General features: G+C 40.0%; 2 protein-coding genes across 2 annotated transcripts; both read left to right on the forward strand.

Annotated features, from left to right (window-relative positions):
- The first annotated feature begins 1,391 nt into the window (after positions 1-1,391).
- LOC117253565 (alanine aminotransferase 2-like) lies at positions 1,392-13,409 on the forward strand. Its single transcript, XM_033621094.2, has 12 exons — positions 1,392-2,897; positions 4,742-4,831; positions 4,911-5,019; positions 5,134-5,270; positions 5,980-6,223; positions 6,299-6,366; positions 6,469-6,605; positions 8,608-8,773; positions 10,425-10,580; positions 10,992-11,104; positions 11,397-11,557; positions 13,350-13,409. Exons 1-11 carry the CDS (start codon positions 2,799-2,801, stop codon positions 11,485-11,487), a joined length of 1,410 nt encoding a protein of 469 aa, XP_033476985.2. The 5' UTR covers positions 1,392-2,798; the 3' UTR covers positions 11,488-11,557; positions 13,350-13,409.
- Positions 13,356-19,906, forward strand: LOC117253566 (chymotrypsin-like elastase family member 3B). Its single transcript, XM_033621096.2, has 8 exons — positions 13,356-13,409; positions 13,916-14,004; positions 16,259-16,356; positions 16,469-16,594; positions 16,829-16,965; positions 17,554-17,696; positions 17,784-17,936; positions 19,845-19,906. The coding sequence occupies exons 1-8, from the start codon at positions 13,370-13,372 to the stop codon at positions 19,860-19,862; spliced, it is 804 nt and encodes a 267-aa protein (XP_033476987.1). The 5' UTR covers positions 13,356-13,369; the 3' UTR covers positions 19,863-19,906.
- Positions 19,907-21,340: the final 1,434 nt, after the last annotated feature.

Below are 21,340 nucleotides of genomic sequence, written 5' to 3' on the forward strand. Positions count from 1 at the left end.
TTATTACTTTATGTCCGACTGTGAGGATGTACCATTGTTTGCTAGCTTGATGCTAATGACAGTAACGTTAACTCAGCGGGTTGACAAAGTGCCTCTGCTGTTTCATACCATCATTTCCCCCTTTTACTCTGTGTGGTAACATCCCTAGAGGAAATATTAAAAACGCTGGGGTGTTGTTGTCATACAGTTGTCTACGGCAGCAGATTGTTCTGTGTTTCTACTGGTCAAAGTGACGGCTGTGATGGGAGAACTGGATCTCAGTGAAGGGCAAGTGGTCCATAACTTTAATTTTGGAGACAAAAACATGTAGGCTTAGCGCCCTGTGGTCCATTGCCCAATAGGAAATGTAGAATACTCAAAAGTACTTTAAAAAGTGCTTGAGTTACTTTTCTCAGGGAGTAATGTTGGAAGTACTTTTAAAGTAATTGAGTTACTTTACTCAGGGAGTAACGCAGTAAAGTAACTGGTTACTTTTTTTTAGAAAGTAACACAGTAACGTACTTTGATTACTTTTAAAGTAACCCTTACCCAACACTGGTTACTTTTAATTCCTTTCCTGTATAAATAAAAGAAATGAAAGGGACAGTCAAGACTGCAGAAAATGTATTAGTGCCAGCCTGACTTCCATACAGGACTAACGCACAGTGGTGTAGTGGTAGGTGATGAGATGGATGTACTCCTAGGTAGATGGGTAGTTTACCAAGAAGGAAGTGGGTATACTCTTCTACCAATGGCTTTTTGGCTGATAGGTTGGTACACTGTAAACAGTCATAAAAAGAAGTGAGTATACCCCGTGTGTACCCTCCACTACACCTCATGAGTCAGGAAATGGGCAGATAACATCACTGCATACCATCACACCCTGGACACAACCTGTTCCACACCACCATGTCACTGGACCATTTTCTGCCTGCATGACGTCACTATGATTAATATTTAACACCAGTGACATAGTGTCAGGAACAATCCCTGAGAAATAACCCTATAAGCATCCACCTTACCAGTAAAATAAATATGTCATAATCTAAACACTCACTGCTCCTTATCATGTTAATATCATCCATCAATATATAAGCATTGCTGTATACACTATGTATGTTTATATGATATGTGTAACAGTTTGTATTGAACTGTTTGGTACATGGCTCTCAGTTCAGTATGCATTAGGCCTACAAATTTGCAATTTGTTGAACTAATGAAGTGAACTTTTATGACATTTGGAAAATATAATATAGATTGTGTGAAACTTTGGGCTCTAGTTTCGCAGACCGGGCGAGGCGGGGGCGCAGCACACCTGCGCTTCCCAACTGGGTGTGGCCAGGCGGATTTTGCAAGTTTGGCACACCGTGCGCGCTGGCACAGCTACTCCTCTTTCCCACCTCCGTCCCTCCTACCTGCGCAAGTTGGAAAGAGGGAGGAGAGAAGGCGTGGAGTGGGTTTTACACACATCACACCAATCAAATGAGCCCCTCTCCTCGCCCTTAAATGCGCTGCGCGAAGGCGTAATGAGAGTTTACTCAATTCGCCATGGCAGAAGAGAGCAGCAGCATCAGACGGCCAAACTTCTCCCAGGAGGAAACGGATGTTTTGGTCCGGGAGGTCCAAGCTGGCAGTGCCCGAATATACGGAACTGCGAGCAGACCTCCACGGGCTGATGATGCAAAGGTAGCCTGGGAGGAGGTCACCACAATTGTAAATCAATGTTGCGTTTCTCTCGTGCGCGCGCTGTCTCTTTCTCTCTCGCAGTCTCACTGTTTCTTTTCTTTTGACTTTTCTAAGATGACAGATGCTGAATATATACTCCCTATCTGATGATGTGGCTGTTTGTGGTTGGCTGAGAAGGATGTGAACTCGTTATTTTGCAGGCTGTGTTAATCAAATCAGGTTGGGTTTCCATTACGCGTACCAAACGTGCCAAACGGTGCCAATCCCCTTTGATCTGACATCAGATGTGACGGGACAGTCGATATAGAGATACATTTATGTGCTGATTGCAGATAGTTGCATTGTATAGTGGTTTTGTGGCTATTTATTGCATCGTTAATGAGCCTGACATTCTGGAAACCTGCCTGTGAGGTTTTGGTGACGTGTGCGCACTGTCCGCCGGTCAGCCAAACTTCGGCTTACGCCGGCTGCGCTCCGCCTGCGCTGACAGTAGACGTGGTTTCAGCTGGCGAGCTGTTAGCGCACCTTCGGCGAAGCCTTTTGGCACGAAGCTGTCACTTCGCCAAGCTGGATCTGTCGACACCTCCCCCTGCTGCGCCGCCACACCCATCTCAGCGCACCTCGGTCTGCCAAACTACCAAACTGAGCACACCTTGGGTTACGCTGCTCGAAACTAGCTCTGCTCGGGGTTCGCCACCCTGCGCCGCGCCGGGAAACTAGAGCCCATGATGTTCTTAGTGCCAGTCAGCAAGGCCCCTGTTAGGGTGCTGGGTCCCCCCCAACTATTTTCTAATACACAACAAAAATGAACTGATTCACAGTGGGAATAATTTTGGTACTGCTCATATACATAAGGTTCCAGAATGCATAAAAGAAGTATCAAAATGGAGCTTGTTTATTAACAAAGTGCTGGTGGAGGATCCCCTGGACCCCTGGACGGAGGTCCAAGACTCATCCCCTAATGTCCTCAAATCCTAGAAATGCCCCTGCCATGCACGGGGGTGCTGCTACTGGCCCCTGGCTTTCTGTCATTTTGCAGAAGTGCAAAGATCAAACAGGTTTTATTACGTCATCGAGCCGTCTTCAGGGCTCAGTGTTGAGCTTCTCACTGAGACGTCATCAGTCAGACAGAGATGAGTTCCGTGCAGCAGGTGAACCCCACGGTGCGGGGGATCAGAGCCCCAACGAGCCTGCAGAGTCTGGCTGCACATATCACAGAGGAGATCACACAGGTGAGTCACAGGTGTGATACACCTGAACCAATCTGAGCAACATGTTTTAGTTCACTGCTGTAAGAAGGAGAAGAGAGAACAATCTGACCGCAGATTTGAATTGGTAGTTTTTATAGTAGAAAGTGAACTTTCAGGACAAAAGTTCTATAAGCTGTGTGTCTGAAGCTTTGAGGGTTTTAAAGGTTTTTATTTATTTATTTATTTTTTTTAAGAAATGTATTTAACAATATGAGAAGATTACCGGCAACAATGTTACTTTAGTTAAAAGTAACAATTCTGCAACGTAAAATAAATAAATAAATAAATAAAAATAATAATAAAAACTCTGTTAGCCTATCAGTGTTATGTCATTACTGTATTATTGGACTTTTGTTACTTATGCATCAACATGCCTGCAGCATTTTTGATATTACAGCTTCTGGAGGTTGAGTGAGTGAGTAGTGGTCAAAGGTTTAACCTCTTTATGCTGGGTGGTTTAATTTGTAACAGTGCATCCCATTTTATAACCTGATCACATGTTTAGTATGAAATGTAACTTGTATATATAGTTACTGGGCAAATGTAATGGAGTAAAACAGTGCACAATTTTCCCCTTGCAGCTGTAGCAAGGTAAAATATAAAGTAGCAGAAAATAGAAATATTCAGGTAAAGCACAAATATGAAGGCCTGACTGAATAGCAGAAATAATAGTAGTAGAATTCCTGGCCTGGCCAGGTGATTGGTAGAAAATGTCAATATGTAGCCATGGTTCATAAAAACAAAATAAAGAGTTGGCCATGTTCCAACTATAGGGTAACTGCAAGGTGATACTTCTACTTTTTTACTAAACGCAAATAATGAATGGCAGCCTTTCTTCTTTCACTCAATTAAATATGATTAATGTCTAGGTTTCTGATAGTCAACATGCTGCAGCCTGTTATGTTAGGGAGCATTCTGTAGCCACCACAAGCTGCTGTCGTTACCATGAAAGTCTTGTCCTCAGCTTCCCCCTAACAATGCAACCACAAAATATATAAAAAGAAAAATGCACAAGTAAAATGGGAATGATAAGTATGCACTCAATGGCTACATACTTTACATATTTTCATGCTAAAAGACCTAAAAGAAAGCCAAACAGGTGCTGGGTAAAAAGTTCTCACCAGTTGATGACATGTAGAAGCCTAAAGATAAACTTTGTTCTTATTGCAGGGCAGCTAGTTAGCTAGACTAATATTGTGCAGTACAGAAAACAAGCAAGATGTTTTTTCTTCCTAACATGAACCTGTTAGATGTTTCTCATATACTTGGACAATCAAAAAAAGGTTAGATTTATGTTTAAATATTTGGATTTTCAGAGATGAGCATGGAAGTAAAGAAAAAAAGTACAGTACAAAAGTACTTATATATAAATGGAAGTCGGAAACGGAAATTCGCCTCCTTCGCCCAAATCAAACCTGAATGCCAAAAAATCGGGGGTCTGCCCCAGAGGCTGTATTGCCGTCTGCCGAAAGTCAGATGCCGAATTCAGCCGATGGGTTCCGAGAATGCCCCACAGCACATCCAACAAAGAATTACCAAAGCTGTCCACTAGGTGTGTTGTGTGGTGCCTCATTTCCGCAGTTTCTTAGTCCATGCTGTTAGCTACCTTGTGGCTCCACCTCTTAATCCAGCTGTGTGAAATGCACCTTCTTTGGTCAAAAGTAGGACAAAAATCCATCCTGTCATATCACCTGGTCCTGCACCGCAAAGAAAAGTCCCATGCATGGATGATCCACATCTGACTGAAGACCCTTGGATCCTGCAATGTCAGGGTTGACAAATACAACCAACCTGAGCTAATGTCTAATTCACACTGTTTGTTATAGGGAGTGAACAAACCCTTCCAGCAGGTGATTGATGTCAGTTCAGGGGATCCCCACAGGGCAAGGATGGCACCTACTTCATTTGTTCGCCAGGTTGGTGCTTTATAATTCATCTGTGTGTGTGTGTGTGTGTGTGTGTGCCAGCAACAAACCTACCTGTTTGTTTTTTTAGGTCATGGCAGTGTGTCTTTACCCTGAGCTCCTCAAAGACAACAGTCTTCCTCTGGATGTCAGGCAGAAGGCACACATGTTTCTAGGGGCCTGCTGTGGAGGGAGTGTTGGTGAGAATGATTAATATTCATTTGTACAGATTTGAAAACATTTGGCCCAAAATGGTTCACAGAATTTCTCTGACTCTGCTCTGATGGCTGATCAATTCAATTTATCAATGACAGGTTCGTACTCTGTAACCACCCTTGGTATTCCATGTGTCCAGAAAAGCATTGCTGAGTTCATCACGAGGCGCGATGGTGGAGTGATTTCAAACCCAGAAGATATCATTATCTCTTGTGGTTCTCAGACGTGTTTGTCGGTAAGATGAAAACAACTTTTTTTTTTTCCAAAAATGATCAGTAGATTTTTAGCTGTAAGAGTATTATTTAGGGACACAACATGCTTTTCTGCATGTCCATTATGAATAAACATCCATTAACCAGCGTAGGAACTAAGTCTAAAGTCACACCCATGTTAGCATGCCAACATGCTTACAATGAAAATGCAAACATGCTGATGTTTACAATGTTGACCATCATACTTAAGTGTGTGAGCGTGTTACAGTGTCATACTACATTACAGCAGTAGCTGCAATCCATACAGTCTGTTGTGATGTTGAGTGCGGTGTCATCCAACGATGTCATCAAACATTTGAAAGTATGACTATGCTACACCCCTGTGGCTTTTGGTGGCATTTCATTCAACTGAATGTTCCCATTCACTTGAGGGGTATTGACTGAAGCATAAATAAAAGGTATCGAATGACGAACTCAACTGGTTCAGCATCACTGTGCTGGTATTGGCACCGTCGCTGTAATTGTTAAACGATACCCAACCCGAGTTATCATACTCTGCTATTTAAGAATTGTATACAGGTTGACAGCGCCAGATCCATTTAAACAGCATGGACACAGCAAGGATAAATGAAAGATGCTGAACATTTTTCCTCAATGCCAATAGTACTTTAATGAGCAATAAAAACATACATTTGGCATGTTCTGAATTGTATGGCTCTTTATTGTGTTAAGATGATTTTGCACCTGATGGCCAGTGGCGAGGGGGACACTCAGACAGGTGTGTTGATCCCGATGCCTTGCCCACACACCCTACCATCCCTGCTGGATATGTCTGGAGTGACACTGGTGCCGTACCAGCTGATGGAGGACCAAGGATGGGCTGTAGATCTACATGAACTGCAACGAGCTTTAAGGAAGGCGAAGGGGCGCTGTGAACCCAGAGCCATTTACACCAGCAACCCAGGAAACCCCACAGGTAAACAACACACATGAGCTACTTTCAATAATGTCTGATACTCACTATTATTTGCCCTTCTACGTCATTTACAAGACAGGAAAACAATAGAGGAAGTGATTCGTTTTGCTGCAACCGAGGGCCTTATCCTGTTGGCTGAAGAGGTGATTACAAGCTCCACAAGGAAACTGAAATCTAAAAGTTGTCCTCATCAGTTTTCATTCTCACACAAGCTCCCTTTTTTCATGTCTTCTTGAACCTTCTAGGTGTACCAGGACTGCGTGTATGGACAGGGGCAAGAGTTTATTTCCTATAAGAGAGTCCTGTTTGAGATGGGAAAAGAGTACTCAGAGACAGTGGAGTTGGTCTCCTTCCACTGTTTATCCAGTGCCTGCATGGGAGAGTGAGTATTTTTGATGTTTCCTTTAGAACAAACCTTTCCTCAGCTAATTGTGTGACCCCTTGAAAGATGATATTTTCTTACTTTTTAATTTATCATAATGTCAGAAAATGATTAACACAGCATTGACATTGCTGTGTTCTTGTTTTATTAATGGTCAGTTACTAGATTTCTTCATCATGTTAGGAGCAACAAAATACCAAAGGCTTCATTGTATAAATATCAGGTTTGGTTATAACTCATGAGCTCTCTGAAACCACGTACAACAGTGGGTCATTCAAGTGGACTCCTTCACAAGACAAACATGACCCCACTTAAAGCCACCATGGTCCATTGTTAGGACAAAGTCGGAAGATTTTTAATGTATTTTACAGCAGCAGGTTTCATTTTCACAGGTGTGCTTGTGATCTTACAGATGTCTAGACATATCAAACAAAATGATTGTGCTTGACTATAGACATCTGTCCTTATATTTGTGACACTCTGGTGTGTCAGGGTCACTGATGGGTCAAATATCTGATATACTTTGCTCAAAAGTTGTCATTATCAAAGTGTTTTCAGACTGAATGGGAATTAAATATCAGAGGTGGCGTATTTGCATTCAAAGCTAATACAAACATGAGTGGGTATGAACAGACAGATTTGCTCGAGGTGAGTGAAGAACCAATCAAAAATTGGCAGGTTTACAAAGCTGTGTAACTCCAGTTTATGAGTGTGCAGAGTTGAGATGAAAAGGGAGAGAATAAGAACGAAAATCACAAACCTTGTCTCTAAAAATGACATTTATATACCTCAAATTTGCAACAGCAAATGTTGACAGATTATGATGCTCAGGAAAGAATTTAAATGAACATTTGTTTGTTTCCCATGTAGGGCTAATACATATTCTCTTGTGTCAGTTTAGGCACGGTTAATGATTATATGGTTATGTTTAGCCAGCTTTATGGGAAGAGAGAAGTCTGGGTTATATATTAATAAAGTCAACATGACCTTAGACAGTTTTTTCTTTTAAAATATTTAACCAAATGACAGTCTTGTCCTGTTATAAGATAAGATTAGATTTAGATGTACTTTCTCAGATGGATATTTGTTTTTACAACCATACCAAGCCTGGTCGAAGTCCCAACATCCACCCAAACCAACATGTCACTAGTGTATTATATAAACATATTGTGAGAAGACAAACTCTATCTTTTATCCAACAAGTCTTCCAATCATACAACCACGTAAGTGTTGTGTTTGTTCCTACCCTCTATATGACCCACAGTGTTATAGCTAAATGGCAGAATAGGTTTCACATGACTGTTAGTGGTTGCTGTTTTAAACAAGGGTTAACGCTGTGAAACAGTCACAGTTACACCAAAAATATTTTGTCACATTAAAGCAACAAGACTGCTTGGCTATAGGTTTAGAAAAAAGATCATAGTTTGGGTTAATATGTTTGTTTGTTACTAAGCAACGTGACGTATGAAACCTTTGTCTTGATTATAGCAGAAAATGATTTAATGGGGTTATGATCCAACGTCAAATAACCTTATGTTAGTGGAATAAATAAGATGAATCAATCAGTCAGTCAGCATTGTGCTGCATTCACATGGACTCAGGCAGACAGTAGACAGCAGACAGACAGCACCCTCTGGACAGCACAATAAAAAATGAGCATTACAGAAGGAGGGCAAAATGAAACATGTAGGATGAACAACAATAAGTTAATATAGCTGTGTGCTGGGTGCCCCCTACCTCACTTGGTACAGTGAGGTAGGGGGCATGTACAAAGGTTGTGCCCTTGCCACAGCAGCCGCGGGTTTGATTCCAACCCATGGCCCTTTGCTGCATGTCAAAGTAATTCAATTACTTTTGAGAGAGGTAACTAGTAATTGTAACTTATTACTAATTTTCAGTAACTTGCACAGCACTGGAACTATGTGGTGGTATTTTGTAGGACAGTCACGTTTCTCTCAGGTGACTGTAGACTCATTGTGCTGTGTGCTCACCTTGTCTTTAGGTGTGGTCTGAGAGGAGGATATATGGAGGTATTTAACATGGACCCAGCAGTCAATATGTATTTAAAAAAAGTGCCGGTCAGCCCTCCAGTTTTATCACAGCTTGCTTTGGAGGTCATGGTCAACCCGCCCACAGCTGAAGATCCTTCCTATAAAACATACTCACAGGTGAGGGTTTCATCCAAAATGATTTCTGGCGCAGTCTCCTAAAAAATACTGCTTAAAATTATAAACATACACATACATGTAAATGCACCATATTAATAACCATATTTCTACTATATTGTCAGCCAAGAAGGAAACATACTCACTCCTGTATGTCTGTTAATTAGTCAGCAGGACATTTAGAAAAATGAAAGTGGTAAATAGATTTTATTAATATACTATTATTTTGATCAATTCATTATTTAGATTGATTTATTTTTAGTTATATCATTTATGATAATTACTGTGTATTTTGATGAATTTCCAGATTAAAAGTAGCTTACCATTTTCTATTTTTAATGTTTTAAACTAATTGAGACAATAAATGCAGCCTTTGCAGATGTCTGTTCCACAAAGAAGTTGTAAAATATTTTTTATCCATTATGTTGTCATGTTCAGTAAATTTGTTCCTGCAGTTTTCTACACATGCTTATAAAAGACAATATATTCCACCATGGGCTGTGAAACAGTTTATAAACGCTATTTTACAAGCTCGGCAGTAACTGTGGCAAGAGGGATTTTACTTTTGGGTTGTCTGTCCATCCATCTGTCCCTGTGTCTAAACTTGGTAGATATGTAGAACAGGACGCCTCAAGGTGACTGGAGAAATTTAACTCTAATTGGCAACTGGGTGGCGCTACAACAACAGAAAAATGCTTAAAAATGGCTAAAATGCAGCCGATCGCTGTGGCTCCCCCTGTGGCCGAATGCTTTTTTTTTTTCTCATTTTTGGTATGACTAAGTCATGGTATGGTATGCTGTACATAATCACGGAAACTGTCAGTGTGTCATTCTGTCAGTCAGTCATTCTGTCTGTCCCACGTTTTTCTACTCACTGACGTGGTCAATCTATGTGAAACTGTACATAGGCATTGAGGATTGGCATAGGTAGAAGGTGACAAAGCTACCAATGGGTATGGACTAGTAACATAAGTAACTTTGTTATTTTTTAACCAATCATTGAAGCTGTCAGACATTAAAACTGCTTTCACTGATTTCTTTGCCCCTGTAGGGCGTTGTAAAAAGCAGTAAATACAATATCTGTCATATCATCTCTTTAAAGTTGATATCAGGAAAGTGATAGCAAACAGGTGCATATTGCTACATCCAGCATTTATATGGAGATGTATTCCTGCACACCCAACAAATCTAACCTCAATTTTCATTCAGCTTTTAGCTCTGTTTAGTTTGAACCAACTCCAGGGGAAAAAAATCTGGCTTTAGCTGCTAGATGCTCCAAAATGTTCACCAGTTAATCACTAACCATGTCTGCCAGCCATTTGGTTCTGAACAGGTAGTGTAGTGTTACAAATGAAAACAGAGTTGATGAAACTGTAAATTTGCAGGGCTAAAAACATAAACAATAAGCTGAAATGTGCTAAGACATTTTATACTGTAGCTCTGTGAGGAACTGCTGCGTCAGGTGATAATTCTCTGTTGCTCCATCACTATGAGTGACTCCTTTCACATTACACAGTCATTTTTCAGCTGTTAAAAATATTAATAAATGCAGCTTTAATTTACTGTCAGAGGAGTTTTAAGGGGCAGTCCAGGTCTTCAGCGTGTGTGCTTGCACAACTGTAAACTAGTTTTTGTCTTTTTTTCTCAATTATAGGAGATTCTTCACTCTCAGACAACTCTGTCCCAGAATGCTCAGCGTGCTTTTAAGTTCCTGAATGATCTACCAGGGATGAACTGCCAACCAGCGATGGGGGGAGTCTTTCTTTATCCCTGTCTGCATCTACCACCTCAGATGATAGAGGAGGCCGAGGTGAGAAACCATCTCCACTGGGCCTTAAGTATTCAAGTTTTACTACAGTTTGTGGCTGTAGTGCTTTTGATTTAAGTCATGACTTATTTCTGAAGCTGTAATCAATTTGTTTACATCAATAATGTAAAAACAGTTATTCAGATATGTACACCAACTCACAAAATATAAATGATTTGTGAATATATGCGTCATTTATAAGGTCAACAAAATACTGATTGTAATGTTTTCTGATACTAGAAAAGAAGTCAAACAGGCAGATCTCTTTCATTTTTATTTCTGAAGTCAAAGGTATCACTGCTGATAAGAAACATAATTCAATAATGATTCCCACTGTGCATAAAATCTCATACTCTGCATGGAAAAGCTATAATTCCAGCAGTAATTTAAATGGTGTGCTGTTATTAATTTCAGATGTTGGGAGTGGAGGCAGATGTGCTTTACTGTCAGAGGTTACTGGAGGAGGAAGGTGTGTGTTTTGGAGCCGGCTGTGAGAACGGACAAGAAGGTCAAAACTACCACATCAGGTAAGACAGACAGCTGCATGTTTTAGACCTTTGGAGTGAGGACATTTTTGGTAAGAGGACACTTTTAAATGAGAGGACACTCTTGGAAAGAGAGGACATTTCCAGAACGTGAGAGCATTATTGAAACAGGAGGACAACAGTTTGATAAATTCAAGACAAGCTCTTATAATACCTGTTGAGCACTAATCATTCCATCACAGAGTGAGCCAGGTCAGGTTATTCCTGCTTTAAGCACAGGTGTGTCCATATATGCAGACTGTTTCCTGTTTTTTGTGTTATTTTTCCCTCACAGGCTGTGTGTTCTGGCTCCTCCTGCCACCCTGGAGGAGGTCTTGGCACGACTTCGCTCTTTCCACCTGCACCTGCTGGACAGATTTCCCTGACAGAGGTGTCAAGGACACACTTTGGAGACAAATATCAAGCCATGGTTCATAGGATTTTCTCCCACCAAAAGTAATGCATTATTTTTCTTTTAACTGCATTTTTTTAATGAGCATTGTCAATAAAAGAAATAACTTATTTCCTGACCCTGCAAAGACTTAAATATACTACAGCCATCCTCACCTCAGTAAATAACAAAGCCAAACTACAGGCACAACGGATGCAGTTAATGAAGGTTCTTTGAATTATAAATGAGGTTTGATTTTATTTTATTCACTTCATGTCTTGCATCCTGAGACATATATTGTTTCACATAAATGGTAAATGGACTTGCACTTGCATAGTGCCTTTCTAGTCTTCGAACCAGTCAAAGCACTTTAACACTATACATCACATTCACCCATTCACACACACACTGCATACACTGGTGGCTGAGGCTGCCATGCAAGGTGCCACCTGCTACTCAGTTACAGTAAACATTCATATGCATTCACACACCGACAACACTGCCAGTAACTTGCCCAAGCATACTTCAACATGCGGAGGAAACAGGGATCGAACTGATGATCTTCCGATTACTGGATGACTGCTGTGTTCTATTTACCAAACAACAAAACAAATACTACAGACACATATTACACATCAGACATGGCTAGAGGTAGAAGAATTATTCAGTGCTAAAATCACAGTATGAAAATACTCTGAAAGTCCTGTATTCAAAGCCTTACTTTTGTAAAAGTAGTCACAGTGCAGTAAAATGTTCCCTGTCAGTATTTTACTATTATACGTGACGTTTCTGCATTAATTGCTACTTAATTACTGCTGCATTAACATGTACGTTGCATTTTATTGCTGTACATGTACACTCTGTGTGTTAGAGTGTAAATGTATTATTGTACCTCACTGCAGATATAATCTATATGTGCACCACAAGATAAAGCAGCAGCCACATGGATGTCTAAATATTCATTTTGGGCGACATGGTCAATTTGTTTGTTATGAACAGTAACGTGTGGAGGATACATGTTCACTGGAAAAATCAAAATGATTGATTTGATTGATAACAAGTGAATTCTTTCCACATCACAATCTATTCACACAGTACCAATGGATACTATATATGATTAGTATAAATATATTTGGAATATCATACACAACTCTATGCATCATTTACAGTTTAGATTTCTAAGTTGGTAAAAGATAAAGCACTTTATGATCTCAGTTAGCAACCGGTGGTCCTTAAGTATAGAAGGAAGTGTAAATGGAGGGCAGTAAAGTAAGAGAACATGAAAAAGCAAACCCATTTGGGGAGCAGTGTGAGAAAAAAAAAGATGAAGAGTAAAACACTTGATTTCACAGAGGGAGTCTGGTGCTGAAGAATATAACCAAAATCCGAACAGTACCTTGTCCACTTTTTGATAACTGGCCTCAGGTGTTTTTTGTGGAAACTTGTATGTAATTATAATAATAAAAAAGAAAATCACATATAATTTGAAGAGTGTCATGTTTGGGCAGTTCTGCACTGTGGATTCTTTTTTTCTTTGGGTCCAAGCACCAAATGCTCCATGATATTATAGCAATGTGTTAGTTTAGTGATCACTATGGGATATTTATTTTACACTCCCACCCCCTTGAAGTATCCTATAATATAAATTACCCCTACAAGTCTTTTGGACTCAAATTATTGTTATAATTCTGTACATCTGTGCTGGTTTGCTCTGGCTCTGCAGGGGTTATGTAAGGACAGGTGAAACAGATGCAGCAGGGACCACAGATTCCCAGGTCAAAGAGTGGACTCTGTGTTTGTGTCTGATTACTGTTCATTTCTGAGAGTATAAAAGCCGTATGCCATATATGCACTCAGACAATCGTCCCAGAGGAATCATGATGAAAGCGGCCCTTGTCCTGCTGTTTGCTGCCTATGGTGAGTCTGATCCACCTGCTGTAAAGAGGGGCACCTCTACCTACATCAGGGTTAGAGTTACAGGATTAGTCTGCAGTCATTTTGTATTTTTGTCATTATCAGCATATCCTTTGTATGTGTTTGTCCATCTCTCAGTATTTTCTGACTTCCCACACTCAGCCCAAAGCCCACTGTACTATTAGCAAATGTAACTCCAACAGGAGGAAATAGTGCATTTGTTGGGGAATGTTTTCAGCAGTGGATTCATCCAGTGAGTGTTTTAGGCAACAGTGTTTGTAGGATATAGTCAAAATAAGCCCCAATGTGTGAATTCACTCCACCACACATTACAGGAGGATATGGTCACAAAGAGTTCCCAATACAAACCAAGGGTGCAAAATCTAAGTGTTATTTTTTCACGCTTTATCTGGCAGTGAGTTGAATCTTTTGAAAGTTTGCATAGGAAAAGCAGGAAAGGAGCTGAACTGTGTCAGCCTTTGTAACCTCCAGTTCACTCTCTGGTCCAGCTCATGGGTGTGGCAACCCCACCTACCCACCCACTGTGAGTCGTGTTGTGAATGGGGAAGATGCTCGACCCTACAGCTGGCCCTGGCAGGTGAGTTAATTATGATCAGTGTTTGGCAATATAACAGATATGGCCTACAGACCTGCCAACTGCTACACATTTTACTGTATCACATCTCTTAAAGTGGCAACCTCTTAAAAAAATAAAAATATGTCTGCTTTAGGGCGGCACGGTGGTTTGGTGGTTAGCACTGTCACCTCACAGCAAGAGGGTTTCTGGTTCGATCCCAGGTGTGGGAGCCCTTCTGTGCGGAGTTTGCATATTCTCCCCGTGTCAGCGTGGGTTCTCTCCGGGCACTCCGGCTTCCTCCCACAGTCCAAAGACATGCAGATTGGGGACTAGGTTAATTCATAACTCTAAATTGTCCGTAGGTGTGAATGTGAGTGTGAATGGTTGTTTCTCTCTATGTGTCAGCCCTGCAATAGTCTGGTGACCTGTCCAGGGTGTACCCTGCCTCTCGCCCAATGTCAGCTGGGATAGGCTCCAGACCCCCGCGACCCTCAAGAGGATGAAGCCGTTAGAAGATGGATGTCTGCTTTATTTGTTGATTTGTTGCCAATGTTGCAGATAAGTGAGCTGGTCTGCTACATAGATGCTAATACAGTATTATTCTTCAGCAATGGATATTAACAGTTGCAAAGAAATAACAGATAAAATGAACACACCAAGTGACAACACACATAGACACACACATAAAGTACATACACATTCATATCTCTCACCTCTAATATTAGAAGACATTATTAAAACACTTGCTTATTTTGTAACCTGAATGCTCAATATAACTTGGTAATTTAGACATTTGATTTCAAACTCCAAAGACTGACCTCTCAGGGACACCAGGGTTGAGACTGTAATCAAAAGTGTTCAAGCCCAACTCTATTTATTAACTACAATGGTTTATTACATTGGTGGAATACATTTTCAGATCATTTACTTAAGTAAAAGTACCCATACTACAATGTAAAAATTCTCCATTACAAGTAAAAGTCCCTTATGCAAAATCTTACGTAACCCCCATTTTTGTCATTTCTCACAGGTGCTTTATTCTATCATTCAGAATTTTTAGGACTTCGTCAATAAATTTGTTCACAATGAATTCATATCATTGTTCCTGTTTTTGTTCCTGTTTTAATTACTGATTACTAATGTACCACTGTATTGGGGTCCTGGGGGACTCCAGTCAAAGCATCCAATTATGTCTATGCAGTTTTAATAGAGGAAACTATTTAATATGTTCATGTTTGCCATGGGAAAATTGTCTGAGACTCTATGGCACAGCCTGCAGGACAGAGAACACCTTTGTTTTAATGTGTAATGATACATCTGAATGACGTGGAGTTCCCCAAGGCTCCAGTATTGGGTTTCTTCTATTCAACTGTGATTAGATGTGCCAAAATTTCCGCCCGTTAAACAAATAGCCTATAAAAGTTTTACCATATAGATATAACACAACTCAGCTTAACTTAAAATTTCTGAAAACTAAAATATACTAGAATCAAAGAATCATAAATAACCTATTAAAGAAAAGTAAATGTTTCGGTTTTACACAGTATGCAAATTAACTAATTTACTAAAATAATAATTATGTTTAAGGGTTTTTTTCAGATGAAATTAATTACATAACTAATAATGTTTTAAGAAGAAATAATGACACAATAGTAACGCTATGGTGGTTGTTTCTTAAAGTAGTATGTTGGTAGGATGAGGGTCAAGCACAAAAACAAAACAAAAAAGACAACAGCCACAAGGGGGCCTTGACTGCAATGTTGTATACCACTGATCTAAACTGGCCAACTTTAAAGTAGTTAAGGCTCCACCCTGAGCAGTAATATGCTGCTTACTCACTGATGCATCAGTATTAAAATACATCAGTCACAGGGATGAGAGTGGTACTTACCTTTAGTTTGCTATAATACTTATTTTACGTAACCCTCATCCTACCAACATATTTAATATGCAAGGACTACCAACTGGGGTCCCTGGTGATCCAAAGAATAAACTACTCTAAGAGAAAATTACCATGGCAAAGTGTTAATTTTGATTAACTATTTTGATAAAGACATTTTTTATGTAAAATCCTAATTTGAAAATCTCCTTGTGACTGCTCTGTCAAATAAATGTAGTGTAACCAAAGGTACGTTACCCTCTGAGCTGTACTGGGATATAGTATAAGCATGAATTGTAAATACTCAAGTAAAGTATCTCCAAATTGGACTTAGTTACTTTCCAGCACTTGTTACTTATTATAGTGATGCATCACTCTATGCTGCTCTCTTCTCAGATCAGTTTGCAGTATCTCAGCGGCTCCACATACCGTCACACCTGTGGAGGCACTCTGCTCGCTGCCAACTGGGTCCTGACTGCTGGTCACTGCATCGGGTGGGTCACAGTTTACTGTCATTCTCTGTGTTGTTTTATCTCATGATATGAAATAAAGGTTTAATCTAAAGTGTGTATATATGTATATACTGTTTATGTATCTATGTGTTAGACCTCGTACCTACCGTGTGGTGCTGGCTGAGTACGACCTGACCAAAGAGGAGGGCTATGAGCAGTATAGAAGTGTGGAGAAGATCGTGGTTCACCCTCGCTGGGATCCAAGCTGCCTGTCTTGTGGGTAAGTGAATATAACGTCTTCACACAGCTGTTCTCAGATTATGTTTCAAATTGAAAAAAGAGCTGCTACTGAGCAGCTAATGTAAGTGATTCTTTTTTCCTCTTAAAAAGATAACCTTAGTTGTGTTTTGGTGGAAATGTTTTCAAGTTTCTGTTTATATTTATTATGACACATAAGAGTTTTCTGTCCATGAGATGTGTGTCTGTGTTTCAACATGATTTTCATGTTGTTCAGTAATGACATTGCGATGATCAAACTGGCCTCACCGGCGACTCTGAACGACAAAGTGCAGCCCTCCTGTGTGCCAGAGAGCGGAGAGACCACTCCTCACAACTACCCCTGCTACATCACCGGCTGGGGAAGAATCTACAGTGAGTGTTTGTAATGTGACAACACACTGATCCTAATCTATGATACTGTGTTTTACTATAATCTTATTCTGGATTTAATTAGAAATAAAATATGACAAATTTGGGACCACATTTAAGACCATGTCGACATATTATTTAGTTAAAAAAAACTTGCCACTTACAAGCAAACAACATACAGAAGAAATGAATTATTATTATCATTATTATTATTTCCCATAACTTCTTACATTCAAATAAAGCACACTTGTCTCCAAAGCAGTTCTCATTACAAAGGTTACAATTAATCATTTTATTGCCCAGGCTCCTTCCTGTTGGAGTATGGATCATATTTATTATATTATTCAGGAATCATATTGTGCGGTGTCGTAGGACACTTTAAAGGACTAGTTTGACATTATGGAAAATATGCTTATTTGAGTTAGATGTGAAAATCCAAAAGTAATAAATTACAGTCATAAGAACAATAAAAGGCTTGATGACATCTGGAGGATATTAAGTTGAAGGTTGGAAAAAAAGCAGTCCTATTCCAGGTTTTATCATGTGTGTCACCACCTGACAATGATCTGGGTTTTTTATTATTTCTTGCAGGTGGTGGTCCAATCGCCACTAAGCTCCAGCAGGCTCTCCTCCCTGTGGTGGGCCACGAGGTCTGCAGCAGCAGCGGCTGGTGGGGGAGCACCGTGAAACCCACCATGATCTGTGGTGGTGGTGACATCCGCTCTGGCTGCCATGTATACACCTCTCCCTCCATCACAATATGTTCATTGCTATAGTGTATCAGTGTGTTGCCTTCACTTGACTTCTGTCTGTCTGTGCAGGGGGATTCAGGAGGTCCTCTGAACTGCAAGGGTAGTGATGGCAGGTGGGATGTGCAGGGGGTGACCAGCTTCGTCTCCTCTCTAGGATGCAACACCCACATGAAACCCACAGTGTTCACTCGCACCTCCTCCTTCACCAAGTGGATCAGTGACGTGAGTTTCTTTCAGAGTAAAAGCATAGTTGCATGTTGCACAGTCACAACATCTTTACTTAATCAGCACTCAATCAGTGGTTTTAGTGCATAAACATAACCACAAATTAACCACAGCATGTAAAAGTCACATATCCATTCAGGTATTCATGAATGTTTGCAGCCTCTAAGTTTCTTGAACACCTGTCTCAGAAGAGACAAAGTAAGCAATGACAGCCTGTGGAAAAGAACAAAGCAGGATCCCACTGACTCACAAATTCTAAAGAGAATGAGGAGTTGGATAGGACACACCCTCAGTAAACCTGCCACAAACATCACCCAGCAAGCCCTGAAATGGAACCCACAAGGAACTAGGAAAAGAACAGCTAGAGAAGAGGTGTCCAGACAGATATGTCTAGGAGTGGGCTCAGCTAGGGAGATCTGTAGTGAACCGCCAACAACAGAGTGAAATGGAAGACATTTTCCAATGGCCTATGCCAGTGGTTCCCAACTGGTGGGTCACATTCCAAAAGTGGGTCGCAGATCCATTCTTAATGAACTGCAGGTGACTTGCAAACACGTATAGTTTGTAAAAAAAAAAAAAACAATCTTTATTTTTAAGTACTGTAAGTGAATTTCCGGCACAGAGCTGCATTTTTTTAAGTGTTGTTTCCTGCTGTAGAGTGAGTCACTAATTGATGGCTACTTGACAGGGACATCAATGTAGTTTGACAACATAGCCAAACGCAATGAATGTACTGAGGCTGGACTAGTTGGGAACGACTGGTCTAACAGACAGACAGACAGACAGACAGACAAGACAGACAGACAGACAGACAGACAGACAGACAAGACAGACAGAGTCATGGTTTGCTGAAATGTACAATGCCAACATTTATTCCAGCAACTGGGTCAGCACAACCCTCCAGAACAGCCTCAGTGCTCCTTGACACAAATGTTTCAAGTTACTGGAGCTCTACTGGAGAGATGAGCAATGCTCCGCTTTAATATATTCCCTCATTTTGATGATGCTGGTTGAGAGTGTTGTCTAATGTGTGAGTCAATGGTCTGTATCAAACTGCTAAAAGTAAGATTTTGGGCTAAGGTATACGATTAAAATAAAAATCCTTCACCTTTACTCACCTTACCACAAACTTCCAAAGAAATTCATTTTTAAAAATTTCTTATTAATTTAAAAAAAATTGTTAGCATTCGTGAGCTCCAGAGGTGTCTCAAATTGTAGATCCTAGATGACAAAACAGAGGTGAGCACACATCAGTATAGTGTTGTGCAAAACATCACTGCTAAGTTAACTGATGTATATGTAGTTATGTAGTATGTGTAGTTAGTATAGTTTTATCAATTAATCTTCTCAATTAATCAAATATAATTTATAAACCACATTTAAAAACTTGTAAAATGTTGATCAGAAAAAAGAATCAAATAAACTGCAATGATCAACAATAAAATGATGACAAAACAAAAGAGTAAAATAAAAAATAATGATAATAATAGAATGAGTGTTTATGATAAAATGACAGAATTATAAAACACCAGATTAAAGCCAGACTAAATAGATGGGCTTTTAGCCTACATATGAAAATTTCAATATCCTTTGCACTGAGTAGGAATTTTATCTACTGCCAAGGTGCATGGAGAGGGAAAAAGTCTGAAGAGGCAACATTTGTTCTTCAAAGTTGTTCTTTATACTGTTGCTGGAGTTTTGGGGGGACTTGGACTCCTGACCTAATGTTACCTCAAAGTGAAGCTATAATCTAATATTTGGCAAAAAGAATGTAAAGCTACAAACTGTGCAGTACCTCAGAGGGAAAGAGCAGTCTCCTCATGTGGCCTGCATCTGTTCATTTGCTCATGTTATGAGGCATGTCTGTATTTCTTACTTTCTTTTTTTTCCTCTTTCATCTTTCAGACGATGCTGCGGCACTGAGGACCTGGAGGCTTTTTAATGTCAATAAATCTATTTGACATCCAGTTGTCTCTGTTCTTTGAATCAAATTTGTACCACAATTCCATAGGCATAGATTAATTTTAAGCAGGTTTTGCATATGTGTGTTCACACTGGAAGTGGAAAATATAAAAGCATACCTGTAACAGTATTCAGACCAATAAATGCATGTTTTTTAAGCACACTGATGAGGGACAGTACTCTCCCAAAATGCAATGCACAGATTGAAAATACATTTTTTTCCTGCTGTGAACAGAAAAAAATAGAATATAATGAATCATGGATCAGCTCTGAGAAGTACCAAGAGAACAAAAAAACAATACCTATTCAAACATCCAAAGAAAGAAAAAATTGTGTCAATTTGTGAACTTAAATTGACAGCACTATTTTAAAGTCTAAATTTGTCTTTGGAGCATAAGTTTGTTGATTTCTTTTGTACACCATGACAAATTTAGCACTGCACTCTAACTTTGCCAGCCTTACAATGGACAGTTAAGGGAGGCTTCAAAATCAGTGCTTTTCTCCTTGTCAGGTTGGTTAGAGATTCAGGTGTGTTTTGCTAGTAGCAGCTAATGCCTGGAGTCTGCAGCAGAGATGAGCAGTGGGCTGCAGAGGTCTGTTTAGCTCACTTCTTTCAAACTCCACACCTCCAGATTTGGACATCATCAAACATCTTCAAACTTATAGTCTTTTAGACCCAACTGATGGTGACTCAAGTGACATCACTTAAGAACATGCATCAGGCTTCACAGAGATCTCTGGATACACTACAGCAGGGGTGGACAAACTACAACTACGCCCGCTGCTTGTTTTTAAAATCCTGCTGCGAATTTTTGAAAATAAACTAGAATATGGCTGGAGCATATTTCTAGTAAGTTGCACAGTGTGTACATTGCACAGCCTAGTTTAAACACAGTGTTGCTGTCATCTTAAAAAACTAGGCTACTGCCAAGTGCCAATCTCTGGGGCTACAAAATGAGGTCAACTCGTAAGTCCCAAAACTGCAGTTCTTTGAATATCCACTAGAGGCTGGCTCGAGAAGTGGGTCAATCCCCCTAGACCACCATATTAAAATGCTCAACTTTACAGCAGAAATAAACATTTTAACAGCCTAGTACAGAAAACAGTTTTGATCTCTATAGGCAATTTCCTCCTTCATCACAACTGTAACAGGGTCATTTTTTTTAATAACTCACCCATTAACATTTTAGTAAGGCTAAAAGATATGCATAATTAAGCGTGGGTCACTTTAGCAGGCTGTCTGCCGATAGCATCCTCAACCTCTTAGTCAGATCCACCCCTCGCTCCTCCACGGCACCAGCCTCTCGTCCAAATATGGTCATTTCTGGCTCAAAAAAACCAAGATGGCCACGGCCATAATGCCAAACTCAAAGCTTCAGAACGGGAGTCCACAAACCAATGGGTGACATCACTTTAGCTATAGCTATTATTTTTATAGT

The sequence above is a fragment of the Epinephelus lanceolatus genome, chromosome 6 (assembly GCF_041903045.1).
Source record: "Epinephelus lanceolatus isolate andai-2023 chromosome 6, ASM4190304v1, whole genome shotgun sequence".
Lineage (NCBI taxonomy): Eukaryota > Metazoa > Chordata > Actinopteri > Perciformes > Serranidae > Epinephelus > Epinephelus lanceolatus.

Bases quoted from the DNA above. Each gene is read 5' to 3' on its own strand.
- LOC117253565 (XM_033621094.2), top strand. From the start codon at position 2,799: ATGAGTTCCGTGCAGCAGGTGAACCCCACGGTGCGGGGGATCAGAGCC. The intron at 4,832-4,910 runs GTTGGTGCTTTA...TTGTTTTTTTAG, and splicing joins CTACTTCATTTGTTCGCCAG to GTCATGGCAGTGTGTCTTTA. The intron at 8,774-10,424 runs GTGAGGGTTTCA...TCTCAATTATAG, and splicing joins CCTATAAAACATACTCACAG to GAGATTCTTCACTCTCAGAC.
- LOC117253566 (XM_033621096.2), top strand. From the start codon at position 13,370: ATGATGAAAGCGGCCCTTGTCCTGCTGTTTGCTGCCTATG. The intron at 14,005-16,258 runs GTGAGTTAATTA...CTCTCTTCTCAG, and splicing joins CCTACAGCTGGCCCTGGCAG to ATCAGTTTGCAGTATCTCAG. The intron at 16,966-17,553 runs GTGAGTGTTTGT...TATTTCTTGCAG, and splicing joins CGGCTGGGGAAGAATCTACA to GTGGTGGTCCAATCGCCACT.